General features: G+C 38.6%; 4 protein-coding genes across 5 annotated transcripts; 1 reads left to right on the top strand and 3 right to left on the bottom strand.

Annotated features, from left to right (window-relative positions):
• Nucleotides 1-566: 566 nt before the first annotated feature.
• On the top strand, nt 567-5,910 carry LOC135612171 (protein CYPRO4-like). Its single transcript, XM_065108058.1, has 2 exons — nt 567-2,250; nt 5,451-5,910. The coding sequence occupies exons 1-2, from the start codon at nt 619-621 to the stop codon at nt 5,730-5,732; spliced, it is 1,914 nt and encodes a 637-aa protein (XP_064964130.1). The 5' UTR covers nt 567-618; the 3' UTR covers nt 5,733-5,910.
• A 1,653-nt stretch (nt 5,911-7,563) lies between these two features.
• LOC103983948 (protein transport protein Sec61 subunit gamma) lies at nt 7,564-9,776 on the bottom strand. 2 transcript variants are annotated; one of them, XM_009401310.3, is made up of 3 exons: nt 9,604-9,776; nt 9,358-9,473; nt 7,564-7,767 (listed from the first exon to the last, which is right to left on the bottom strand). In XM_009401310.3, the coding sequence occupies exons 1-2, from the start codon at nt 9,695-9,697 to the stop codon at nt 9,358-9,360; spliced, it is 210 nt and encodes a 69-aa protein (XP_009399585.1). In that variant the 5' UTR covers nt 9,698-9,776; the 3' UTR covers nt 7,564-7,767. The 2 variants fall into 2 exon arrangements, with proteins under 2 accessions (XP_009399585.1, XP_009399586.1); XM_009401311.3 differs by lacking the exon at nt 7,564-7,767 and adding an exon at nt 7,799-7,976.
• A 1,752-nt stretch (nt 9,777-11,528) lies between these two features.
• On the bottom strand, nt 11,529-12,485 carry LOC135613223 (uncharacterized). The gene has a single exon (XM_065110319.1). The coding sequence runs from the start codon at nt 12,483-12,485 to the stop codon at nt 11,529-11,531; it is 957 nt and encodes a 318-aa protein (XP_064966391.1).
• A 5,072-nt stretch (nt 12,486-17,557) lies between these two features.
• On the bottom strand, nt 17,558-19,643 carry LOC103983946 (RING-H2 finger protein ATL13-like). The gene has a single exon (XM_009401308.3). It carries the CDS (start codon nt 19,153-19,155, stop codon nt 17,788-17,790), a length of 1,368 nt encoding a protein of 455 aa, XP_009399583.2. The 5' UTR covers nt 19,156-19,643; the 3' UTR covers nt 17,558-17,787.
• Between the last annotated feature and the right edge of the window lie 521 nt (nt 19,644-20,164).

Below are 20,164 nucleotides of genomic sequence, written 5' to 3'. Positions count from 1 at the left end.
CGGATTATAAAGATTAAGGGCATTATTTCGAAAAACAAAAAAAATCAGAAAAATCGCCCTACAAATATTTATTTATTTCTCACCTTCGCATTCAAAAAAGCTGATGTCTTTTAAGTATGCAAAGAGGGCCACACTTTCACCCTTTTTTGGATGTGGATCCTCTCCAACGTACATTGCAGCCAATCGTCCGATATTCATATCTGAGCGTTCATTTCTGTGGGTCCCGTTTCTCAACGATAGAGATCAGACCATTTTTGAAATGCAAACGGTCATAATCAAGTTCTGAACACGACGAAAAAAAAAGGTTTCTGGTGTCCTGCGGAGTAGCTTTGCTTAAGTAGGAGCCAAAAATTTCTTCGCGTTGGTAGCTTTCCGAATCTTTGTTACCTATCTTCTTACCGGAGAATATGTTGCTGTAGCAGTGGGTCCCTGCACCGTCTTATCTGTCTTCCAATTATGAGGCAGGTAGGCCGACGAGTAATAGACGGCTCGTTGGTAACCGTTGAGCGCGTTGTCGACCCACCGATCGGTGACCTTAACCTTAAAGGGCGGTTTTGCTCAAGTTTCGGATCCCGATCGTTGTTGCCCTCTCCTAAGGCTAAGTTTGTCTCGCTCGCCATGGGAGGATCTCACAGCCGCGAGGGCTTGGAACTCTCCGATTCCGAGGAGGAAGAAGAGGAAGAACAGGAGGAACAAGAGCAAGAAACGGCAGGACAGCCACGAGATCGAGTGGAAGCCGCGGGCCGATCTGGTGAAGCCCTAACCCCGGTCGCCTCCCTTGATGAGGTCGATCGGAAGCTCCAATCCCTCAAGCTCAAGTACTCCAATCCCTCCCCTTCCCCCCAGACCCGTAGCCCCAAGGATGCCCTCAAGCTCTATCTCCATATCGGCGGCAGCACGCCCACCGCCCGCTGGGTCATCTCCGACAAGCTCGCCTCGTACGCCTTCTGCCGGCCCTCGCTCTCCGACGACTCCGATGGCGAGGATAATCCTTCTTCTCCTTGGTTCCTGCGGATCGGCGCCAAGGTTCGCGCCAGGGTCGGCCCCGAGCTGCAGCTCAAATCGTTCCCGGACCAGCGCCGTGTCGATTTCGTCGCCGATGGGGTGTGGGCCATCAAGTTCCCGAATCTGGAAGGTTATCGGGCGTTCCAGAGTCAGTACCAGAGCTGCCTCTTTGAGAACACCTATGGCGTTGAAGCGAATGAGGAGAACAAGATGAAGGTGTTCGGAAAAGATTTCATGGCGTGGGCGCAGGTGGATGCCGAAGAGGACAGTATTTGGGCGGATGCGGAGGACAGCTTGGAGAAGAGTCCCGAGCCGTTGTCCACGCCAAGCAGGGTCAAGCAGGACCTACTGGAGGAGTTCGAGGAGGAGGCAAATGAAGGTGGGATACAGAGCCTAGCGCTCGGTGCGCTCGAGAACAGTTTCTTGGTGAGTAACTCAGGAATTCAGGTTCTCAGGAACTTTAGCCATGGAGTTCATGGCAAGGGGATTTCAGTGAAGATTTCAGATAATACGGGTCGAGCTGGTGGGTATTCGACGCCCAAGAAAGCACTTTTGATGAGGGCGGAGACTAATATGTTGTTGATGAGCCCAGCACAAGCAGGAAAACCCCATGCAAGTGGGGTTCATCAAGTGGACATCGAGACTGGGAAGGTTGTCACGGAGTGGAAGTTTGAGAAGGATGGGACTGATATTACTATGAGAGACATCGCAAACGATAGCAAGGGTGCTCAGTTGGATCCATCAGAATCGACCTTCTTGGGATTGGATGATAGTAGGCTTTGCCGTTGGGATATGAGGGATCGCAGAGGGATAGTCCAGAACCTCGCAAATGCCATGGAGTCGCCAGTGTTGCAGTGGACGCAAGGTCACCAGTTCTCCAAGGGTACAAATTTCCAATGCTTTGCCTCAACAGGTGATGGTTCTATTGTGGTGGGGTCTCTGGATGGGAAGATACGACTATATTCAAAGAGTTCTATGAGGATGGCAAAGACTGCCTTCCCTGGGCTTGGATCACCAATCACTCATGTGGATGTCACATTTGATGGAAAGTGGATACTGGGCACAACAGATACATACTTGATCCTTATAAGCACGGTATTTAAGGATAAAGATGGAAAGGAAAAGACTGGTTTTGCTGGGCGAATGGGGAACAGGATTGCTGCTCCAAGATTACTGAAGCTTACTCCATTGGATTCACATCTGGCTGGTGAGAACAATAAATTCCATGGGGGGCAGTTTTCATGGGTATGGTTTACTTCATCCTAGTTTCCTTACTAAACTCACATAATGCCTTCTAGAATGCCAATATTGTTTCTGGCCTTCTTTATTCGATATTCGGTTCAACTCTTTAATCAACTTGAATGAATTAAAAGCTGGACTGATGTTTTTAAGATCATTCATTGCATTCATACAATTCATGGCATGATCTTCTAATGACAACATAAATTCTGCCATCTTAAGAGTTGATCAGTTGTTTCTTCTTAAAACTAAGAATTCGACATATAACTTATGTTGTTGTGACAGACAAGCATAATTTTAGTTGAAATGAATATCAGTGTGTTGTAATATTAGATTTTGTTGCTTGCTTTCTGGAACAGAAATTTGTCTTACAGAATTAATCTTCTCATTACTATAGTTTTTACATTTAATTTTTGTTTTTAGGCTATTTGTAGTTTTTATTTATATTTACAGTTTTTCTTTTGAATTTCTGGTCTCCTATTTTGGATTTATAAATTAGTTTTCTCTTGACCTGTAATCATTTTGAGGTAGTTTTTCATAGTGGCAATTATTTTCTATAAAATCAGAATCTTAGCAGTGTTCTTAAAATACTAGCATTGGTTATTTGGACTTTGACTACCCTTTTAGTCTTGTTGCCTTTTTTTTCTGGACCTATGATAGGTATTTTACTCCACACCTGTCACAGTATTTTTTGTTTTTAGCTCCAGGTTAGCTGTAGAATTATGGATTTTATCAAGCCAGTCAGGTTTCTTGCCATTTGAAACATAAGTTGACTTCGAGATATATGCCCATGTCTGTCTGATTTGGATTGTTAAATTTTTCTGAATGTGGAAATTAATGACTTTAGTGCAATTGAAATTCATGTCTTCCTTATTTTGCATGTATCTTAGTTTTCTTATTCTTTTTGGATGTAAATTAAGTACCTTTTGAATTGAGATATTCTGCTTTTGAAAACTTAATCAGGTTTGTGTAATTGTATTGTATCTATTTTAGTTCGATTTGCATTTGGGTGTCTTGAGTGTTTTGATTCACATTATGCAAGTAAAATTGTCACACATCTTGGATTTCAGGATTGCCTTTTGATATTCATTGAATTAAGATATCACAATGTAGGATAAATGCAGATGTGTTGTTTGATCCTTGTTTTGGATATCTGTCTTTGGTAATTCTGAAGCTCTTGGAATTGGTATAGTGTTTTCACGTATTCCCAGATTTAGCTTTGCTTTTCTGTTTGGCAACAGTAGATACTGTTCAAGTAATATTTTTATGGCTCCTTCATTTGGACTTATCGATCTTTGGAATAAGTATATACAATTAATTTTTCCATGGTTCTTAGAGTTGAAAGTTTCTTGCCTTTTCACTTCTTAACCAAATGTTTTAAGAAAACTTTTATTTGCCTGTTAAGCTCTTATATCTTGAGTCTTCAAATTGATTCTATTTGACACAGCTATGGATCCGTATTTGTTTCGCTGTGTTTGATATATGCTACACATTATTGGTTTACGGTTCAGTGTGTGTTGACTGAATTTTAAATCAGCTTTAGATTGCCATCTTTCTAAAGTTCATATGAATTAAAATTGGTGATTTTAAAGCTAAAATGTCTCGTTTACATACATATGTTCTTGTTCTGAAACTGTAATAGTATAGGGATGTATAATTCTCTATAATTGGACTTCTTAATTCAGTACAGACTTAAGGCTTCTTTTGTACAGTGCAACTAAGATCTCCGTGCATCTGCATTTTAGATTTCTCCTTTCTTCATTATAAACTGTAAGAGATGCATCCACATCATTTCAAATGCATTGTTACTTGTTTCAAAGGTAGAAATTGTTATAAAACTTTTTGTACAAATACATTGTTACATATTTAATGATGGGCTGAAACTGGGGTTTAAAATTGATCCAAGCAGTTTATTGCACTTCTACAAGTTAGGCCAACTTCCTTCTTGTTACATCCCACAATCTTATTCAGAGAACCTGATGACAATGAAAATTTAGTTCATGCAGTCAATCATGAAACTTCATGACATATAAATCTGTTGCATTATTCACCTCAGTTTCCTGAGCATATCTCCATGCTTGTACAGAGCTTAGCTGCCTTCATGTTCAACCACCTTTGTTTCCTTTTTATGATTGCTGTTTCCCACATTTTGAGTTCTTTTCCTATTTGAGTATGGAACATGTTAATTTAAAGTGTCTCCATGATTTTCCATGGATATATCGAATTTCCAGTTGCCCTATCCTACTGGTTATAGCAAAAAGCTGCTGATGCACAAGAGAAATATGTCGGTAAGAGTTAGGATCTGGCACATGACGGTAACCTTGTCTCGCAGATTATGTCTTTTATGTAGCTCAAGATAGGATGGGCAATCAGACTCCTGTCTTAAGGAATTTGTCGTGGTCATTAGTGTCCATGAGACATAGACAAGTCTGATGCATACATTCAACTATTATTATTATTGTTAGATTAAGGCTATGAATGAAGCACACTTCAAGATGAGATGACGTGCAGGGCAGTGGTTGTTGACTTGGCAACTTTTAGATAATCACTTGAAATATGAGGCATTGCCAAGACATGCCAAAAAGAAAAAAGAGAGGACATAGACATGTCAAAATATGAGGCATTCAACTATGACTTGGCAACATACAGTACAGGAGTCAAGACACATGAGGCATTGCCAAGTCAATACAGACGTTTAGTGTCAATAATGACTTGTATAATTGTCATTATGTTGGATATAGGTACTAATAAAGCATAACATGTCAAATATGATAATCAATCTCTTGGGAAACAAGAGAATTCTATTTGGTGTCGATGAAGTTTCGGTGGTTAGCTTTCAGCATCTTCATGAGAAGATAGTGGCATAGCACACTGCTTGGCCAATTGGGGTAGGGAATCTGGGAGGTCCTACTCATGGGGAAGCAATTTTGGGTGGCAGGGGCTGCTTTTTTTTTGTTAGGAAGATTACTGATGGTTAAATGAAACAATTTTTCATTAAAAAAGAAAAAAAAACAAGAGAAAACCATAGTTCATATGATATCACTCCCATTGAATCTTCTGGCACTTGCAAGCATTTCCATTGTGTTGAATGTGCTTTCCACCTCATTGTTATCTCTCTCAAGTGATTGTATTAATTTCGATAACTGTATTCCTTTATTTTCCATTGTTGTCTCACATGACGACTTTGTGCTTCTATATGCATCCAGGTGACTGAAAATGGTAAGCAGGAGAGGCATTTAGTTGCGACAGTCGGCAAATTTAGCGTCATCTGGAACTTCCAGCAGGTAAAGATCAGCAACCACGAGTGCTACAAGAACCAGGAAGGGCTGAAGAGTTGCTATTGCTACAAGGTCGTCCCGAAGGATGAATCAATCGTGGACAGCCGCTTCATGCACGAGAAGTTTGCAGTTAGTGAATCTCCCGAGGCTCCTCTGGTTGTGGCCACCCCGATGAAGGTTAGCTCCTTCAGCATATCAAGCAGGCGGTAACTATAGAGATCCTGTTGTCACTAGGACTGCTGAATTCCTATTAGTTTGAATCAACTTTTATGTAGAAAAGCTTAATCGAATCAATGTTGTCTGATGTATCAAGACCCCTGTTTGTGATCAACATGTGGATTTCTCAAATGTTCCACCAATTTGACTTCAACATGTGGATATTCATTTCCTTTCTTGCCCTTTCTTGATCTTTAATTCATTTTTCAAGTCTTATTATTGAAGAGCAATCTGGTGATCGAAATGTTGTAGTATCAGTATATAACTGGTTTATTTGGGTATATTCTCTCGTTCAAATTCCTATTGTAAATTTATATATGTAGTATTAAAATCTCTCATATATTATAATATATTCATAGAAGTACAGATAATATATTTATATTATTTTTATTTAGTAATATAATTTATGATGTTTATGCTTCATAAATATAATAAATAATATATTTATCTTTTTTATCTTTTAAAGTTAAAATATATATATTTTTTAAAACATTATTGTTAGTGTTTTATGAAACGTTGGTTAAATATGTATAAACATTAATGTTTATTTTAAGTATATCTTATAGCGAAAGGTATAATTTTGACGTAACAAGCTTAAGTGTGATAACGGATTTGAATACAAAATTAAATTATGATAATAAATATATATATATAATTATTAGAAATGACAATTAAATTTTAATTGAGTGAATCTCAAGACTCGAATAGATTTGATCATGATTAAAATAGAAAAGTTTGACTTTTAACTATCATGTATATTGGGGATAATAAATTAAATAAAAATAAAAAGAAGTGTTATATTGAAAATATTAAGATACATGAATAAAATTGAAGAATGAGTTTAGACAAAAAATTATCTTTATCAAATCAAATGAGACTCAATTCAAATTGCTATTACCTTATAATTATATTAGTAAACAATAAAAAATGACATCGTACTTTAATCATGCATGTAGGGTCCTAAAAATAGAATGTTACCATGTAGGGTACTAAAAATAGAATGTTATAAGTTATGGTATCGAACATCAGGTCATAAGTCACGTAGACTATTTGTAAAAGCATGAAATATACTATTTAATTATCTTATAAATTTTAATAATTGAGTTACATTAAAATTCTTATTAATATATAATACTCTTATATTTATTAAATAGGGTATGAACAACTTTGGTTTAATCAAAAAGATATCATGAGAACCAAAGGACAAAATAGTATCCCTAATAATGTTTAAGAGGAGACTCACAATGATAGAGAAATATATACGAGATCAAAGAGATAAGGTAATTAATATTATAACAAAATTAGCAAAGAGATAATCTAGACAACTAGAATAGTTACATGCCCGAGAATAGGAGGCGATGTCGATAGTAGCTTGATAGTAGCTCAAGGACATAATATTTTAGAATCAAAAAGTGAAAGGTCTTGAAAGAATAATTTACCAATCTTTAAAGATGATATAGATCCACAAATAACTTATATGCTACGAAAAGATGCTTATCACTAGTGGGATTCAAGAAGGGGATTACAGATGCTGAATAAATGATCTAAGAAAAATTTAAGATTTTTTACAAAATAATATTTCAATATAGCCCACTAATTCATCAAAATGATATAATTTATTAATTTCAAACAAGAAGACCAATCGCTAGTCGATTACATTAAAAAGTTTGAGGACTTATCTTGATTTGTACTCTACATGGTTAGCATTAATAACTTGGGATGGATCAATTTATATAAAGACTAAAAATAAAATTTTATTAGGATGTGAAGATGAGAATGAATGTCCTAAGCATATCTATCTTATTCCCTAGTAATGGAAAAGGCCTTTGACAATGAATGTCCTAAGCATATCTTATTCCCTAGTTAGGCTCCATAGCAGATTCTGGGTAAAAACCAACAAATGTTCCCCCAAAATGTGCCTTTGACGGTTAAAATGCTGGAAGACAAAACCAGCAAACTCTTCTATGATGGCAGAGACATTTTTGTTGTTCCTACAATGAGAAACACCCAATTCGTAATATCCAGCGACCTGAAAAATCAAGGGGAGGAAAAAAGAAGACTTCAGCACCACGCAACACATAAATTCCAATAAACTCGTGTCACTCGTATATAAAGAGCATACAGAATTCTGCAACGCATTGTAGTACAACACTAGAAAACCATACTCTCATAGAAAAGATTAGGAAAACCAGCACACACCCCTGATACATGATTAAACACGGGTGCTCCAATTAACGTCTGACAAAGGTGAGTAACAGTGTGATATTAGTACAAACGAATGCATAAAATGATTGCATATGAACAAGGAAAGAATAATCATGTTACATTTTCAAAGTAGAAGAAGATAGTATTGTATCTGCCTAAAAGTCTTGCTAAACATTCCGGTCATCGTTGTTAATACGTGACCATCTGTGTCATGATCCAATTTCCATATAGCGAGCCTAAAACTACGTAACCCAAAAATGTTATAAGTTGATCTAACTCTATATACAAACACAATCCATTTTCGCTTCATTGCAAGAATTATTAGGTCTCATGGTCAATAAGGACCAAGTAGCTTATGATCATATTCTAGTACGCGAGCATGTGAGACTTAGTCATGGCCAAATAATAACTCTAAATCGTGATGTATCTCTTGCACTATCCATGGATATTCTGTCCTACTTAATTAATCCACTTACTGTGCATCATAGTAATAGGTTCATTTTGATATCAATTATCATGTCTCGATCTAATATACCTACTATCAATTAGCTAGATATTGTCGGCAAAAAACCCCATGGTCCAAAAAAATAAGTATAATCATCCAGTCCTATATACCACTCATAGTATCCACTTTAAGTGTCATGCCCAAAGTAACACAACTACGAGAAGATCACACCAAGCACAAATCACCATCATTCAAAATCCAATATTACATAACTATAGTTCAAGAAAATCTTTATTTCTGATAGATTTGATCAAAACCTCACAATTTCATAATACTTAAGTGCTCCAATGCAAATCAATTAACGATCTCATACATCCAAACCAAATTGTCTTTCTAGCTCCTAACCTGTGAATCACCTGCAAAAAATCATAACTAGGCAAACTTGGATCTCGGATTTTCATATAATTGATTCCCTTTCCAGTTTCCACATATCCAAAATAACTTGCCATAACAGTTAACAAAGTCACACAAACAGCATAAATTACTCGAATTCCCAATCAATTTCAAAAGCTTAAGACAGTCTAATCCTTTACATGCCTTTTCACATAAAATACTTATGAGAGCTAGTTAATTTACTTGTAGTTGTACCATCAATCCACATTTAAATCCCTCACCCTAAAATCTGAGTTGATCACGTTATGTATTCATCAAGTGACATAAAATGTTCAGTAAAACCATCAACCATTCGTGGTATTGAGATCGGCCACCAGTTTTACAGGATTCTCATTCTTGTTTGGTAGATAACATGAACAGGAGACAATAATCGAAGAACATCATAGTTTATGAATTCTAAAGAATACTCAGGCTTGCTAATGAACAGTTGTTTCGTGTACCTCAATCTCGTGATGACAAGAATAGATTATTCGACAAAACAGAAGCATAAATCACAACGGTTTGAGATCCAATTACCTAACCGGAACCGACGATGATATTGTTGATCGGGATAAATATGAGTTTGACGAAGAACCCTACGAATCCCATCACCACGAACCCGATCGCTGTACGGATGGCCACCTTCGTGAACTCTGCATCCTCGATCCGTTCAAGATCCATCAGAATCCAAACCAAAAACGAAGATCCGAGGGCCAGGGAGCACCCGATTGCGCTGAAAGACCGAATCGGAAGGGGGAAAAAATACCTCGGGTAAGAACTTACCCTTTCGGTCGGGCTTGTGGCACCGCTTGACGAGGCGGACGCTGTCCTTGGCGAACTCCCTCAAGGGGTCGACGGCGGAGTCGAGGGCGTCCATCTCGATCGCGGATCACAAAACCCCACGCTCGAGATCGAGACCGATGTGAGAACGATGACGACCGTAGAGTCGGAAGAATACGGCTGCTCGAGAGGTTATCGGTAACCCTAGCACTCCAACTTCCGATCAGCACCGTCGGATTAGTCTCATTGACTGAATCAACGGTCTCGATTCCTGCTATTGTTGTCACCTGCCACGTCGGCATTAAGATGCGTGCTATTGTGTTACGATTTTTAATCTTTTTTTAATAATAAAAAAGAAGAAAAAATATATTTTACGAAATAATTTAAGTATTAAAGTGGTCTTACCAAAAAAATTTCGGTGTTAGTTTTACAAATGACACTTGTGATGTGATTCTATTTCTTTCACTAATTCACAAGCAATCAAAGTGATTGCTTTTATCACGTATCAAAATTCAAAGAGTATAATAGAAGTATTTGATTCGGCGTCGGGTAGAATTAACTTAGAGATTCTCTAGCTTTTGTTCATGGATGGAGAACAAAGAAGACAAGACCTCCTTCGATATCTCATCATCTAACTATAGATACAAAAAATGAAAGGTGTGTAAAAGTTATTATTAAATATCTTATTTAATAATAATGTAATCATTCTCATTAAGATTCATAATTTATTATCATGAATTTCTTCATTTATTATGGTTTAAATAATTTTAGTTTTTTATTCATTATAAATAAAATTATTATTATTAAATTAAAAAAATATTTAATATTATTAAAATTCTTCATTATGGTTCAAACGTTACAAATTTAAATTAATTCTTGAACGTTATGAGTTGATGATAATAAATGTTCTTGATGAGAGAACATCTCTTTGAAGTCAAAAGGATTTCCTACACCAGCGAGAGTTTTAAGCCAAGAAATGTCAAAGTTCAAAAAGAAACTGCTATATAAATTCTTGAGCAGATATGCTATTTCGTTTCTATATTAGTTTTTATTGTGTTTCTATTATAATAATTTAAAAAACATATTTTGATATTAAAGATTTCTTTCAAGGTGTCCCTTACGTTCGAAGGTCGAAGGTTGTAGGTCACCTCTCTCGAATGACATTAAAGCAAGATTCTTCCTCACAAAAGCTGTGATCAGGTCATGGCTGATGTCGAGAATGAGCTCCATGATACCCGAGTCTCGTGACTCGATGTTGGCTTCCTCCATCACAAGAAATAAGTAGATCAAAACAGACTCATGATTTGGATATGAAAGAAAGATCAGTGAAATGCCCAACTCCCACAGGAGAACCTCTTTGGCTGGTAATTTACGAGATCTTGAATCTCCATTCATGTGTAAGCAGACACCAAAAATTTGCTACTAGAGATGAATGCTTGCAGACACAGCATGTGGCATGTGAATGTGCAAGCGTAGATCACATTAATTAGTTCATGAGAAAGAACATGCATTTCACTACATATTTATGTATAGTCGACAGGCGGTACAAAAAGCAGAAAACGAAGTAAATGTGAAGAGACCAACGGTCCCTCTCCGTACGAGCTTCAGCTGAAGCCCTATCGCTTCAATTTTCACCGCATACAATGATACAGATAATTCTATCAGAAATAAGAGGATCTAACCTTAGTTAAAAACAGAGAGAGAGAGAGAGAGAGAGAGAGAGAGAGAGAGGGAGTTCATGAGACAGAAAAGCTATCTGATCACACATTATATATTACAAGAGCAGTGTGTTTTTCCAGAGCAGTGATATGATTCGTCCACATGATCGACAGAAAACGAAGCTGTGACATGATATTTGTGGCAAATACATATAGGAAGAGCAAGAACAAACCATAGTCTTATTTTGATCTCTTTCGCTATCTTCCATCTCAATATATTTCGTCGACTTTAACTGCAACAGCAGCGGGAAAGCCGGTGTAGATGTATTCCCCTTTCACCGTCATGACCTCTTCCAATCCGTGGCTCTTCCTGCACTCGTAATAGAACACTGTGTACACAGCCATGGCATAGATCTCCCAAACTGCAGTCGCAGCTGCCACGATGCACCAGAGCTTCATCTGCGCCTCCGGCGGCCGAGGCGGCCCTGGCGACGCTAAAGCGAGACCAAAGGCTCCAAAGATCGCCGTCTCTACCACCTTCAGTATGAGGGTGAGTATGGTCCCTTTCTTCTTGTTGCCTATGAAGAGCTCGACCGACCAGGAGAGGGCGCCGATCCCCCAGGTCTCCTCGACGACAGTGATGACGAGGCTCGTACACCACCTTGTGGAAAGGTAGAGGTACAAAAGGACTGCAACGACACCTGCGGTGGCGACCGTCGGGACACGGGAGACCAGCATGAGGGTGCCGATGACGAGCGAGGACAGGAGTGCAAGTCCAAGGGTCAGAAGCACCACGTAGAGCCGCGTGACCAGGGTTTGGTACCACCGGCGGCCGACCCGGAGCAGCAGCTGCTTGGGGGACAAGCTCCGGTTGGTGTAGGCCATGGCGAAGGTGTACATGGTGGCAACAATGAGGAACAGAGAGACGAAGAAGAAGACGAAGGCGACGCCGGATGTGAGGCTGGCGATGTCACGGAGGTCCTTCTCTATTTCGTGGAAGAGGTTAGGGGGCTCCGGGCCGATGGGGTTCCTGAACAGGGGAGAAAGCTTGGAGACCAGGTCAAGGACGAGAGGGGAGATGGAGTAGGCGGAGAGAAAGAGGAGAGAGGAGGAGAGGAGGGTGAGGAGGAGGAGGTAGAGGAAGAGGGTTCCTGCCTTGACAGGGAGATGGAGTGCTTCCCACAGGATCTGGAGGACGCCCATGAAATCGGAGGCGGCAGCTGCCATGGTGGCCTGTGGCCGTGAGCAGATCAGGGAGAGCTAATTGAGGCTGAGTACTGCAGAAAGAAGAGGGTGTGAAATGGTTATGGTGTCTTCTCTCCTTCTTCTTCCTTTTTCTTTTGTTGACGCTGACAGGAGAGGCTGTAGAGAGTGCATGGTAAACTATCTTGCGGGGGTTAAGCATTGGCTTCAATTATTAGAGGCAGCTCAGATGGCTGGCCCACACAACCACAATACTAGATGTATCCAATGAGTAAATGCCAAATACAGGCAAAAGATTGATGTGCCATGGCGATAGAGTACCGCGGGGTAGATAGCTCGGCCATCTCATATATATATATATATATATATATATATATATATATATATATTGGAACCAAATCTGAACCGATATCAAACCTAAATCGGGCTTCCATTTGTTTTGGAATTATCGACCCATTAATCCGATTTAATTTTAATTTAATTCAAATTTAAATCTAATCAGGGTTATAAAAAGTTGATATAGTTGGAACTCGTACAGGCTTCCTGATTAGGGTTTGAGTTGAACCTGAGCTTCTCATTCGAGTTCAAATTGTTAGGCAAATCATCATTATAACCATAAAACAGAAAGTCATAATATCCTAATTATCTGAGATCGAATATATGCATTTTTCTTTTTTTCATCATTGAGCTTCATAACAGTATATTCTTAGTTAAAATTAAGAGTCCTTAAAGTTTTTACATATAAATTTTAATTTTTTTGGATTTGCTTATATTTCTCCTTATACCTCTAATAATAATTATTTATATCATCTAACTATAACATCTATATATGTATTAGCGTATTTATATAATATGTTTTTTTCTCGTTTTATCCTCTATTAAAGTTCATCTAATCTAATTATTTATGAATGAAATTATTATTTTTTATTTTCCCACCTGATTATTCTATAAATCAGCATACCCAAAAATAACTTCTCTATGTTTATAATAGAAATGTATTTGGATTAGACCACTTGCAAGTTTCAATAGTATTTTCATCAATTTCTAAGCATTCCAGATTGTCAGTATAAAATCTGTAATCATGCTATCTATTATGTAAAAAAACTTTCATATTAGAATATAAAATCAAATAACAATGGATCTAAATAATATTACGATATGTACCTTTCATTATTATTTAAAAAAATAAAGTTTATCTGATCTATAAGCACGTCGTCATCAGATGCCAATATACAAAAATAACTAAACTCACCTTCTTTTTTTTCTTATCCTTTTATAGGACTACTATAATTGATGGATTCAGGAACACAATAATATGAGAGAAGATATTTAATTTTTCGTTAACTGATTCACATGATTAAAGAAAGATGAAAGGAAGAACTATAACGAGAGATGGAGAGAAGAACTATAATCTATTCATTATGTCACGTACTCTTATGTTATTACGTTCTTATGATGTATTCTTAGGAGATCTTGTCTATTTATAAGCGAGAGCAATGAGTCTAGGATAAATAATTAGGAGAGTCCTTAAAGTTTTTACATATAAATTTTAATTTTTTTGGATTTGCTTATATTTCTCCTTATACCTCTAATAATAATTATTTATATCATCAGCGTATTTATATAGTATATTTTTTTTCTCGTTTTATCCTCTATTAAAGTTCATCTAATCTAATTATTTATGAATGGAATTATTATTATTTATTTTCCCACCTGATTATTCTATAAATCAGCATACCCAAAAATAACCTCTGTTTGTATTTGGATTAGACCACTTACAAGTTTCAATAGTATTTTCATCAATTTCTAAGCATTCATAAGGAAGAATAGATTGTTAGCATAAAATCTGTAATCATGCTATCTATTACTATATGAAAAAACTTTCATATCAGAATCTAAAATCAAACAACAATAGATCTGAATAATATTATAATGTGTACCTTTCATTATTATTTAGAAAAATAAAGTTTATCCGATCTACAAGCATATCATCGTCGAATCTGAGATGTTAATACGTAAAAATAACTAGACTCACATTCTCTTCTTTTCTTATCCTTTCATAGGACTAGTATAATTGATGAATTCAAAAACACAAGTATACGAGAGAAGATATATAATTTCTTATAAATGATTCATATGACTAAAGAGATACGAAGAGAAGAACTATAATAAGAGATGGAGAGAAGAATTATAATCTATCCATTATGTCACGTACTCTTATGTTATTATGTTCTTAAGATGTATTCCTAAGAGATCCTGTCTATTTATAAGCGAGAGCAATGAGTCTAGGATAAATAATTAGGAGAGTTCCTCCATGTCTTCTAATAAATCTTATCTTAATTGGACTTTCTTTCTATTAGTCAATAATCATTATCAGAATCTAATCATATCCATAATATATCTTATCTAATTAAATATGATCATATAATCTAACATTAATATCAACTAATTCCACCCCAGTAATAATAATCCTTAAATATTAAGTGTTTATAGTTTCTCCACATTATTTTATTGGTTCTAATATGATCTCAAATTTTAACTTTAATTGAGAACAAGTGATATACTAAGTGCTTAGGGAAGTTTGCCAATATGCATGGAGCATTGGGTTCAAGAACACCAATATATGTTTTGATAAGCATTGTTGCATCACCTTTTCTTGGAAGTATTTCCACAAGAGATGCTTTTTGCTTGCACTGCTAATGTGACCAAAAGACATGTTGGTACCCATTCTTCATCCAGAGAAGATCACTACCAACTTTTAGGTGATGAAGAAGACAGAAACTGAGTGGACTAATGTCTGAAACAAGTGTTTGTGTCTATGTATTTCTCAAGCTAGTAGGAGATAGTAAATTCTGAATGAACTTGTATCGACTTAAATTGTTAGGCAACAAATCCATCTGAGAATTGATTGTGCCTCGTTCTGATGCCATCAGAACAAAAAGTCAAAGCCATCCTTTCTCTTCCTTTCTCCATTAAGAGAGTGACATTCAGATAAAATGGCAAAAGCAGAGACCACTTAGCACTATATAAATAAAAGTCAATCAACCCATAGATCTTTTTCCTCAAAATATGCTCCCAATAGTTGAGCCATGGAGATGTATATGATTGCAACATACACACACATATATTGGCATTAACCGGTAGCATTTGAATTTGAAATCTCTGTGGATCTCATCGATTAGCTGACAACCATTAATTGATAGCACCTGAACTTGGAAGGAAACACTTGCATCTTTCCTTCTTCTCATTTACTAGCTTTAAATGAGAAACACCATAAGAACCTGTTAATGTCTGTTTACGAGTGCTTTTGGGATAGAAGATAAGATTTTTTTAACTATACAAAGAAATCTCTTTATTTCATAGAGAAAAATTCTTTATTCTATCGAGAGAAATTCTTCCTCCTAATATGTATAAATAGGAGAGAGATATGTTAATGTATTCAAGCTAAAGCTTCTTCGATAAAGTTTCTTCAATAATTCTTCTTATCTTCTATTCTTCTCATCATGGTATCAGAGCAGTGAGAAAAGCGAAGCTTCGCTCTTGCCTTCGGCCAGCGACCAATGTCGTTGAGAAAAGTAAAGCTTCGCCTTTGCCTTCGGACAGCGACCAACGTCGCTGTAGCCAAATTCCTAAGAGGCTCCACGGCCAATCCTCATCTTCCTCACCACGATAGTCTTCGTTGATCTGCCAACAGTCGACGGACTTAAGGAGAACGAAGGGCGGACTTAAGGGGAACGAAAGGAACGCTTGTGCCCTCACAGCAACAGCAATCGTAGCAGAAGCAATGATATGTTCTTGCTCTACTCACGAAGTCTCTTGCTCGTAAGTCATTCTTTGCATCGGTCCAAGATTAGTAACGAGCACCATCTTGCGGGGGCATGATAGAAGATAAGATTTTTCCAACTATACGAGGAAATCTCTCTATTCTATTGAGGAAAATCCTCTATTCTGTTGAGGAAAATCCTTCCTCCTAATATGTATAAATAGGAGAGGGACATGTTAATGTATTCAAGCTAAAGCCTCTTCAATAAAGTTTCTTCAATAATTCTTCTTATCTTATATTCTTTTATCTTATATTCTTTCTATCATGATATCATAGCTTTCGCCGTAAAGGCCACTTCTAAACATCTTGAAGTAGACCCGTCTCCCCGCCGGACTCCATCGAATCTCGGCTCCTTCTCTTACTACCTTGTGGACTACGACTCTATCTCAAAGTAGTATAGCGTTTTCCACGGGTCCTCCAGGATCGTTGCATCGACCTCCTTCGAAGCTGAATAAGGGCCACCACGTCGCGCCCTCTTCTCCTCCCTGCGCCAGCGACATTTTTTACTACTGCCCTTCATCTGCCTCTTCCTGCAGAAGCAGAGCCGACGCAACCTCGCAATTGCTCCCAGGCCAACGATCTCTCCTCCTCGTTCTCGCATCTCGCTCAAGCGAGAAGTGTCGTTGCCGTCGTCCGCCGCAGCAGCCCTCTTTGTCGCAGCAGCTGCAGCAGCAATGATATGCTCTTCTCCCAAATTGCTATCCTCTGCTTCTTTTTCCTTTGCTATAGCATTGTTATAGCTTTCTCTATTGTTACAATTTTTTTGAGGGACATGTTAATGCATTTAAGCTAAAGCTTCTTATCTTCAATAAAGCTTCTTCAATAATTATTCTTATCTTCTATTATTTTCATCACGGATAATTCCCTTCGACATAACACTATCTTACTGATAAAGAAATTGAAGTGCTTACCATGGCTGAGGCTCATAGAATTATGAAGATAAACATGATCGAGAAACCTAATTTTGACTTAGCTGTTCATCATGAAGATTGAAGAAGCCAGAGCTGTAGATCCATCATAACATTTGGTCTTTGTAGTGTACATTAATATCTAAAATTACATGGATCTCCTCTGTTTTAATAAGCAATGTTAGTGAAACTCAAATGTTGGTCGAGCTTTTCATATACATATCATCTTCATGGAATATGGATGACAGCTCTGAAATGGCTACTAATAGTTGCAGATATATCTCAATTTTGCTATCATGCTTGATTGTTCTGATGACCAATGGACTCTCTCATGCATCCAATGAAACCATGCAATCAAATGAGTAGAAGTGATAATACCAATCAAATGCATTGACTATAGATATGTTTACACTCAAACAGAAGCACTTTTTCCACCTCTTTCATGCACATCAGTTTTAGCCTTTGGTAAGAAACATATCCATGAAATTCCATCAATATCCTAAAGAATATGCAAATGGAGACTTTGGAGGACTATATCTGAATGATGTATACCTTTTTTTACTGATGTGAACTAGCAGCTGCTACATTGTCGATATCAGATGTGATTACCCACCTTGTTCTGTCTTCCTGCTAACCAAAGCAGTGTTCTTCTGGCAAATGAAGGTGACTCCTCAGCCCCAGAAACTACACTACCATGTTTAGAGCTGCCTATCTCCTCATCCAAATCTACTTCACTTGAACTCTTCTTCTCCCATGCCGAAACATTGAATTCTGAGGTAGTCGTAGCAGGGCTGGCATAGCTCTTCAGCTTCGATTCATCGGTCGTCGCCTGACGCAATGGCAATCGGAAAGAGAAGGCTCGTCTGGTAGTGTCATCATCAGCCATGGACTTCTCCTTGGACCGAAGCCATATCTTGGAAACCGAGAAGCATTGTTTCACATGTAGATTACTGCTCATGCCAGAATTACCACCATCATCTCTGAACTCCGTAGCTCTCGGTGCAAGCAATCCTTTAGACCCTTCCCGTCTTGAATGGCAATCGCATTCGGGCTTCTTGATGCTTGGCTTCTTTGGTGGATCGATGGGAACCTTAAGCAAGCTGTTATCATCCACTACATACTCGTAGGACCCCATGGAGAAGCACCTCCTCTGGTCCAGATTGCTATTGGCAGCACAGTCACCTTCACCGACAGTTACATCAACATCCACACTCCTAAACTTGCCGAGCTTAACAGGTGCCACCTCTGTTCTGGAAGCCTCCGAAACCGCCACTGCCTTGCCACCTTCTTCCTCTGTTGCGACTTCCACCGGCTTACGCAAAGTGTCGCTCATGGAAGGACCATAGCCATCATCACCAACAGGACCAAGGTTAGAATCAGGGACAGAGACTCCCCTCCCAGAGCCAGACTCTCGTGGGCTCTCACTTCCAGACCCGAGAACAAGGACTATGGGACTACAACTGGTGGTCGGAGAGATGTTACCGAACAAGCTTCTTCTGCAAAGAGGACAGGTGGAGTGGGATAGGAGCCAAGTATCTATACAGTCCAGATGGAAGGCATGGCTGCACTTTGGGAGCAGCCGGAGCTTGTCATCAGCCTCGAACTCAGAGAGGCACACAGCACAATCGAACGGGTCCTTGACGCCTATGATGGCTTTGTAGAGGAAGACTGGGAGGGTGTCTATGAAGGACTGGTCCACCCCGGCATCATGGAGACGGAACAGTTGCTGCAGCTGGCCTTGGAGCGCTGTAACATTGTTCATGTCTTCGGGCTCCCTGTTGATAGGTCTCAGGAGGTGCCTCGCAAGGAGGTGGAGCAGCCCAGAGACGAAGAAGATGACTGCTAGTAGCATCACTATCAGAAAGATACTAGGACTGAACCGATTCTCGAAATCAACAGCAGGAGGAAGAAGCGGTGGTGGCGGTGGTGAGAGGACTGCTAACGGACGAAATGCCCACTCCATGCTTTGTCAAGGCCTACAGAGTGACAAATATGAGATACGACTCACCACTTGTGCTGGAGCAAGCACTCAAGGGTTCAGACTTCTGATGTCTTGGAGGTGGTGGAAGGCAAAGGAGCAAATGGTGTCTTGAATGGGGGGGAGGGAGAAGTTAATGGTGTGCCAGCTGATAGTGTCGAGACATAAATGAATCGATTGCATTGGAGGAAGGGAGTAACGTGAGATTAGTTATAATAAAGGCCACCACTGGGTTAATGGAATTGAAATGGAGTTTATGCATGTAGAGAGAGTGCTGCACCACACGGCAATAAGATAAAAACAGTAGGTGGTAGTGAGGTGCCGTCATCACATGAGACTTCAAATCCAGAGCTTCTCTTAACTCTTCTTCTGCACTCTCCTGCTGCTTTGGTTGTCCATGTCAGGGATGGTTCAAAGCTTAGAGATGGAGGCTCTGAAGAGCATCTTTGTCTCCTCCACTTCTCTTCTGATGGCTTGCGAGAAAGGGAAAGGACGGGGATTGCGTGGCTGTGATGCATCGGATGGGATTGCTTGGGGGTGTCGTAGGGACGTGGACCTCAAAATTGGTGCGGGGACCGATGAGAAAGGGATGGGTGGGAAATGCTGAGACCAACATTGGAATCCGGGTGGGACTTAATTGCCGTGTGGAGCCCAGCATTGGATCCCGAGTGGGACTTCGTTGCCTTGAGCTTGGGATTTGGTTCGGTCACATTGAAATGTGCACCGATGGCTGCAGGTCCAATTCACCTCGATTCCGATTTCATTAAATCCGATTTCATATAGAGAATAAGCATTCGAGTTTGATATGGTTTCATAAATATTAATAGATACTACGAAGGTTTAAAATCTTTCTCAGAAATCGGCGTATGTTAATTTAGCTAGTATATTAAGATATATTTTCCTTTGTACGATTATTTTCGTTGCACTCGATATAAAGGATTATTTACTTTATCGATCTCTTTGTTTTTTTCATGTCATGTCGTTACCTTTTTGA

Source organism: Musa acuminata, chromosome BXJ2-5, assembly GCF_036884655.1.
Source record: "Musa acuminata AAA Group cultivar baxijiao chromosome BXJ2-5, Cavendish_Baxijiao_AAA, whole genome shotgun sequence".
Classification (NCBI taxonomy): domain Eukaryota; kingdom Viridiplantae; phylum Streptophyta; class Magnoliopsida; order Zingiberales; family Musaceae; genus Musa; species Musa acuminata.
The sequence above is the reverse complement of the archived record's forward strand: the minus strand, read 5'-3'. Positions and strand labels throughout refer to the sequence as shown.

Bases quoted from the DNA above. Each gene is read 5' to 3' on its own strand.
- LOC135612171 (XM_065108058.1), top strand. From the start codon at position 619: ATGGGAGGATCTCACAGCCGCGAGGGCTTGGAACTCTCCGATTCCGAG. The intron at 2,251-5,450 runs GTATGGTTTACT...ATATGCATCCAG, and splicing joins ATGGGGGGCAGTTTTCATGG to GTGACTGAAAATGGTAAGCA.
- LOC103983948 (XM_009401310.3), bottom strand. From the start codon at position 9,697: ATGGACGCCCTCGACTCCGCCGTCGACCCCTTGAGGGAGTTCGCCAAG. The intron at 9,474-9,603 runs GTAAGTTCTTAC...TCGAGGATGCAG, and splicing joins CCACAAGCCCGACCGAAAGG to AGTTCACGAAGGTGGCCATC.
- LOC135613223 (XM_065110319.1), bottom strand. From the start codon at position 12,485: ATGGCAGCTGCCGCCTCCGATTTCATGGGCGTCCTCCAGATCCTGTGG.
- LOC103983946 (XM_009401308.3), bottom strand. From the start codon at position 19,155: ATGGAGTGGGCATTTCGTCCGTTAGCAGTCCTCTCACCACCGCCACCA.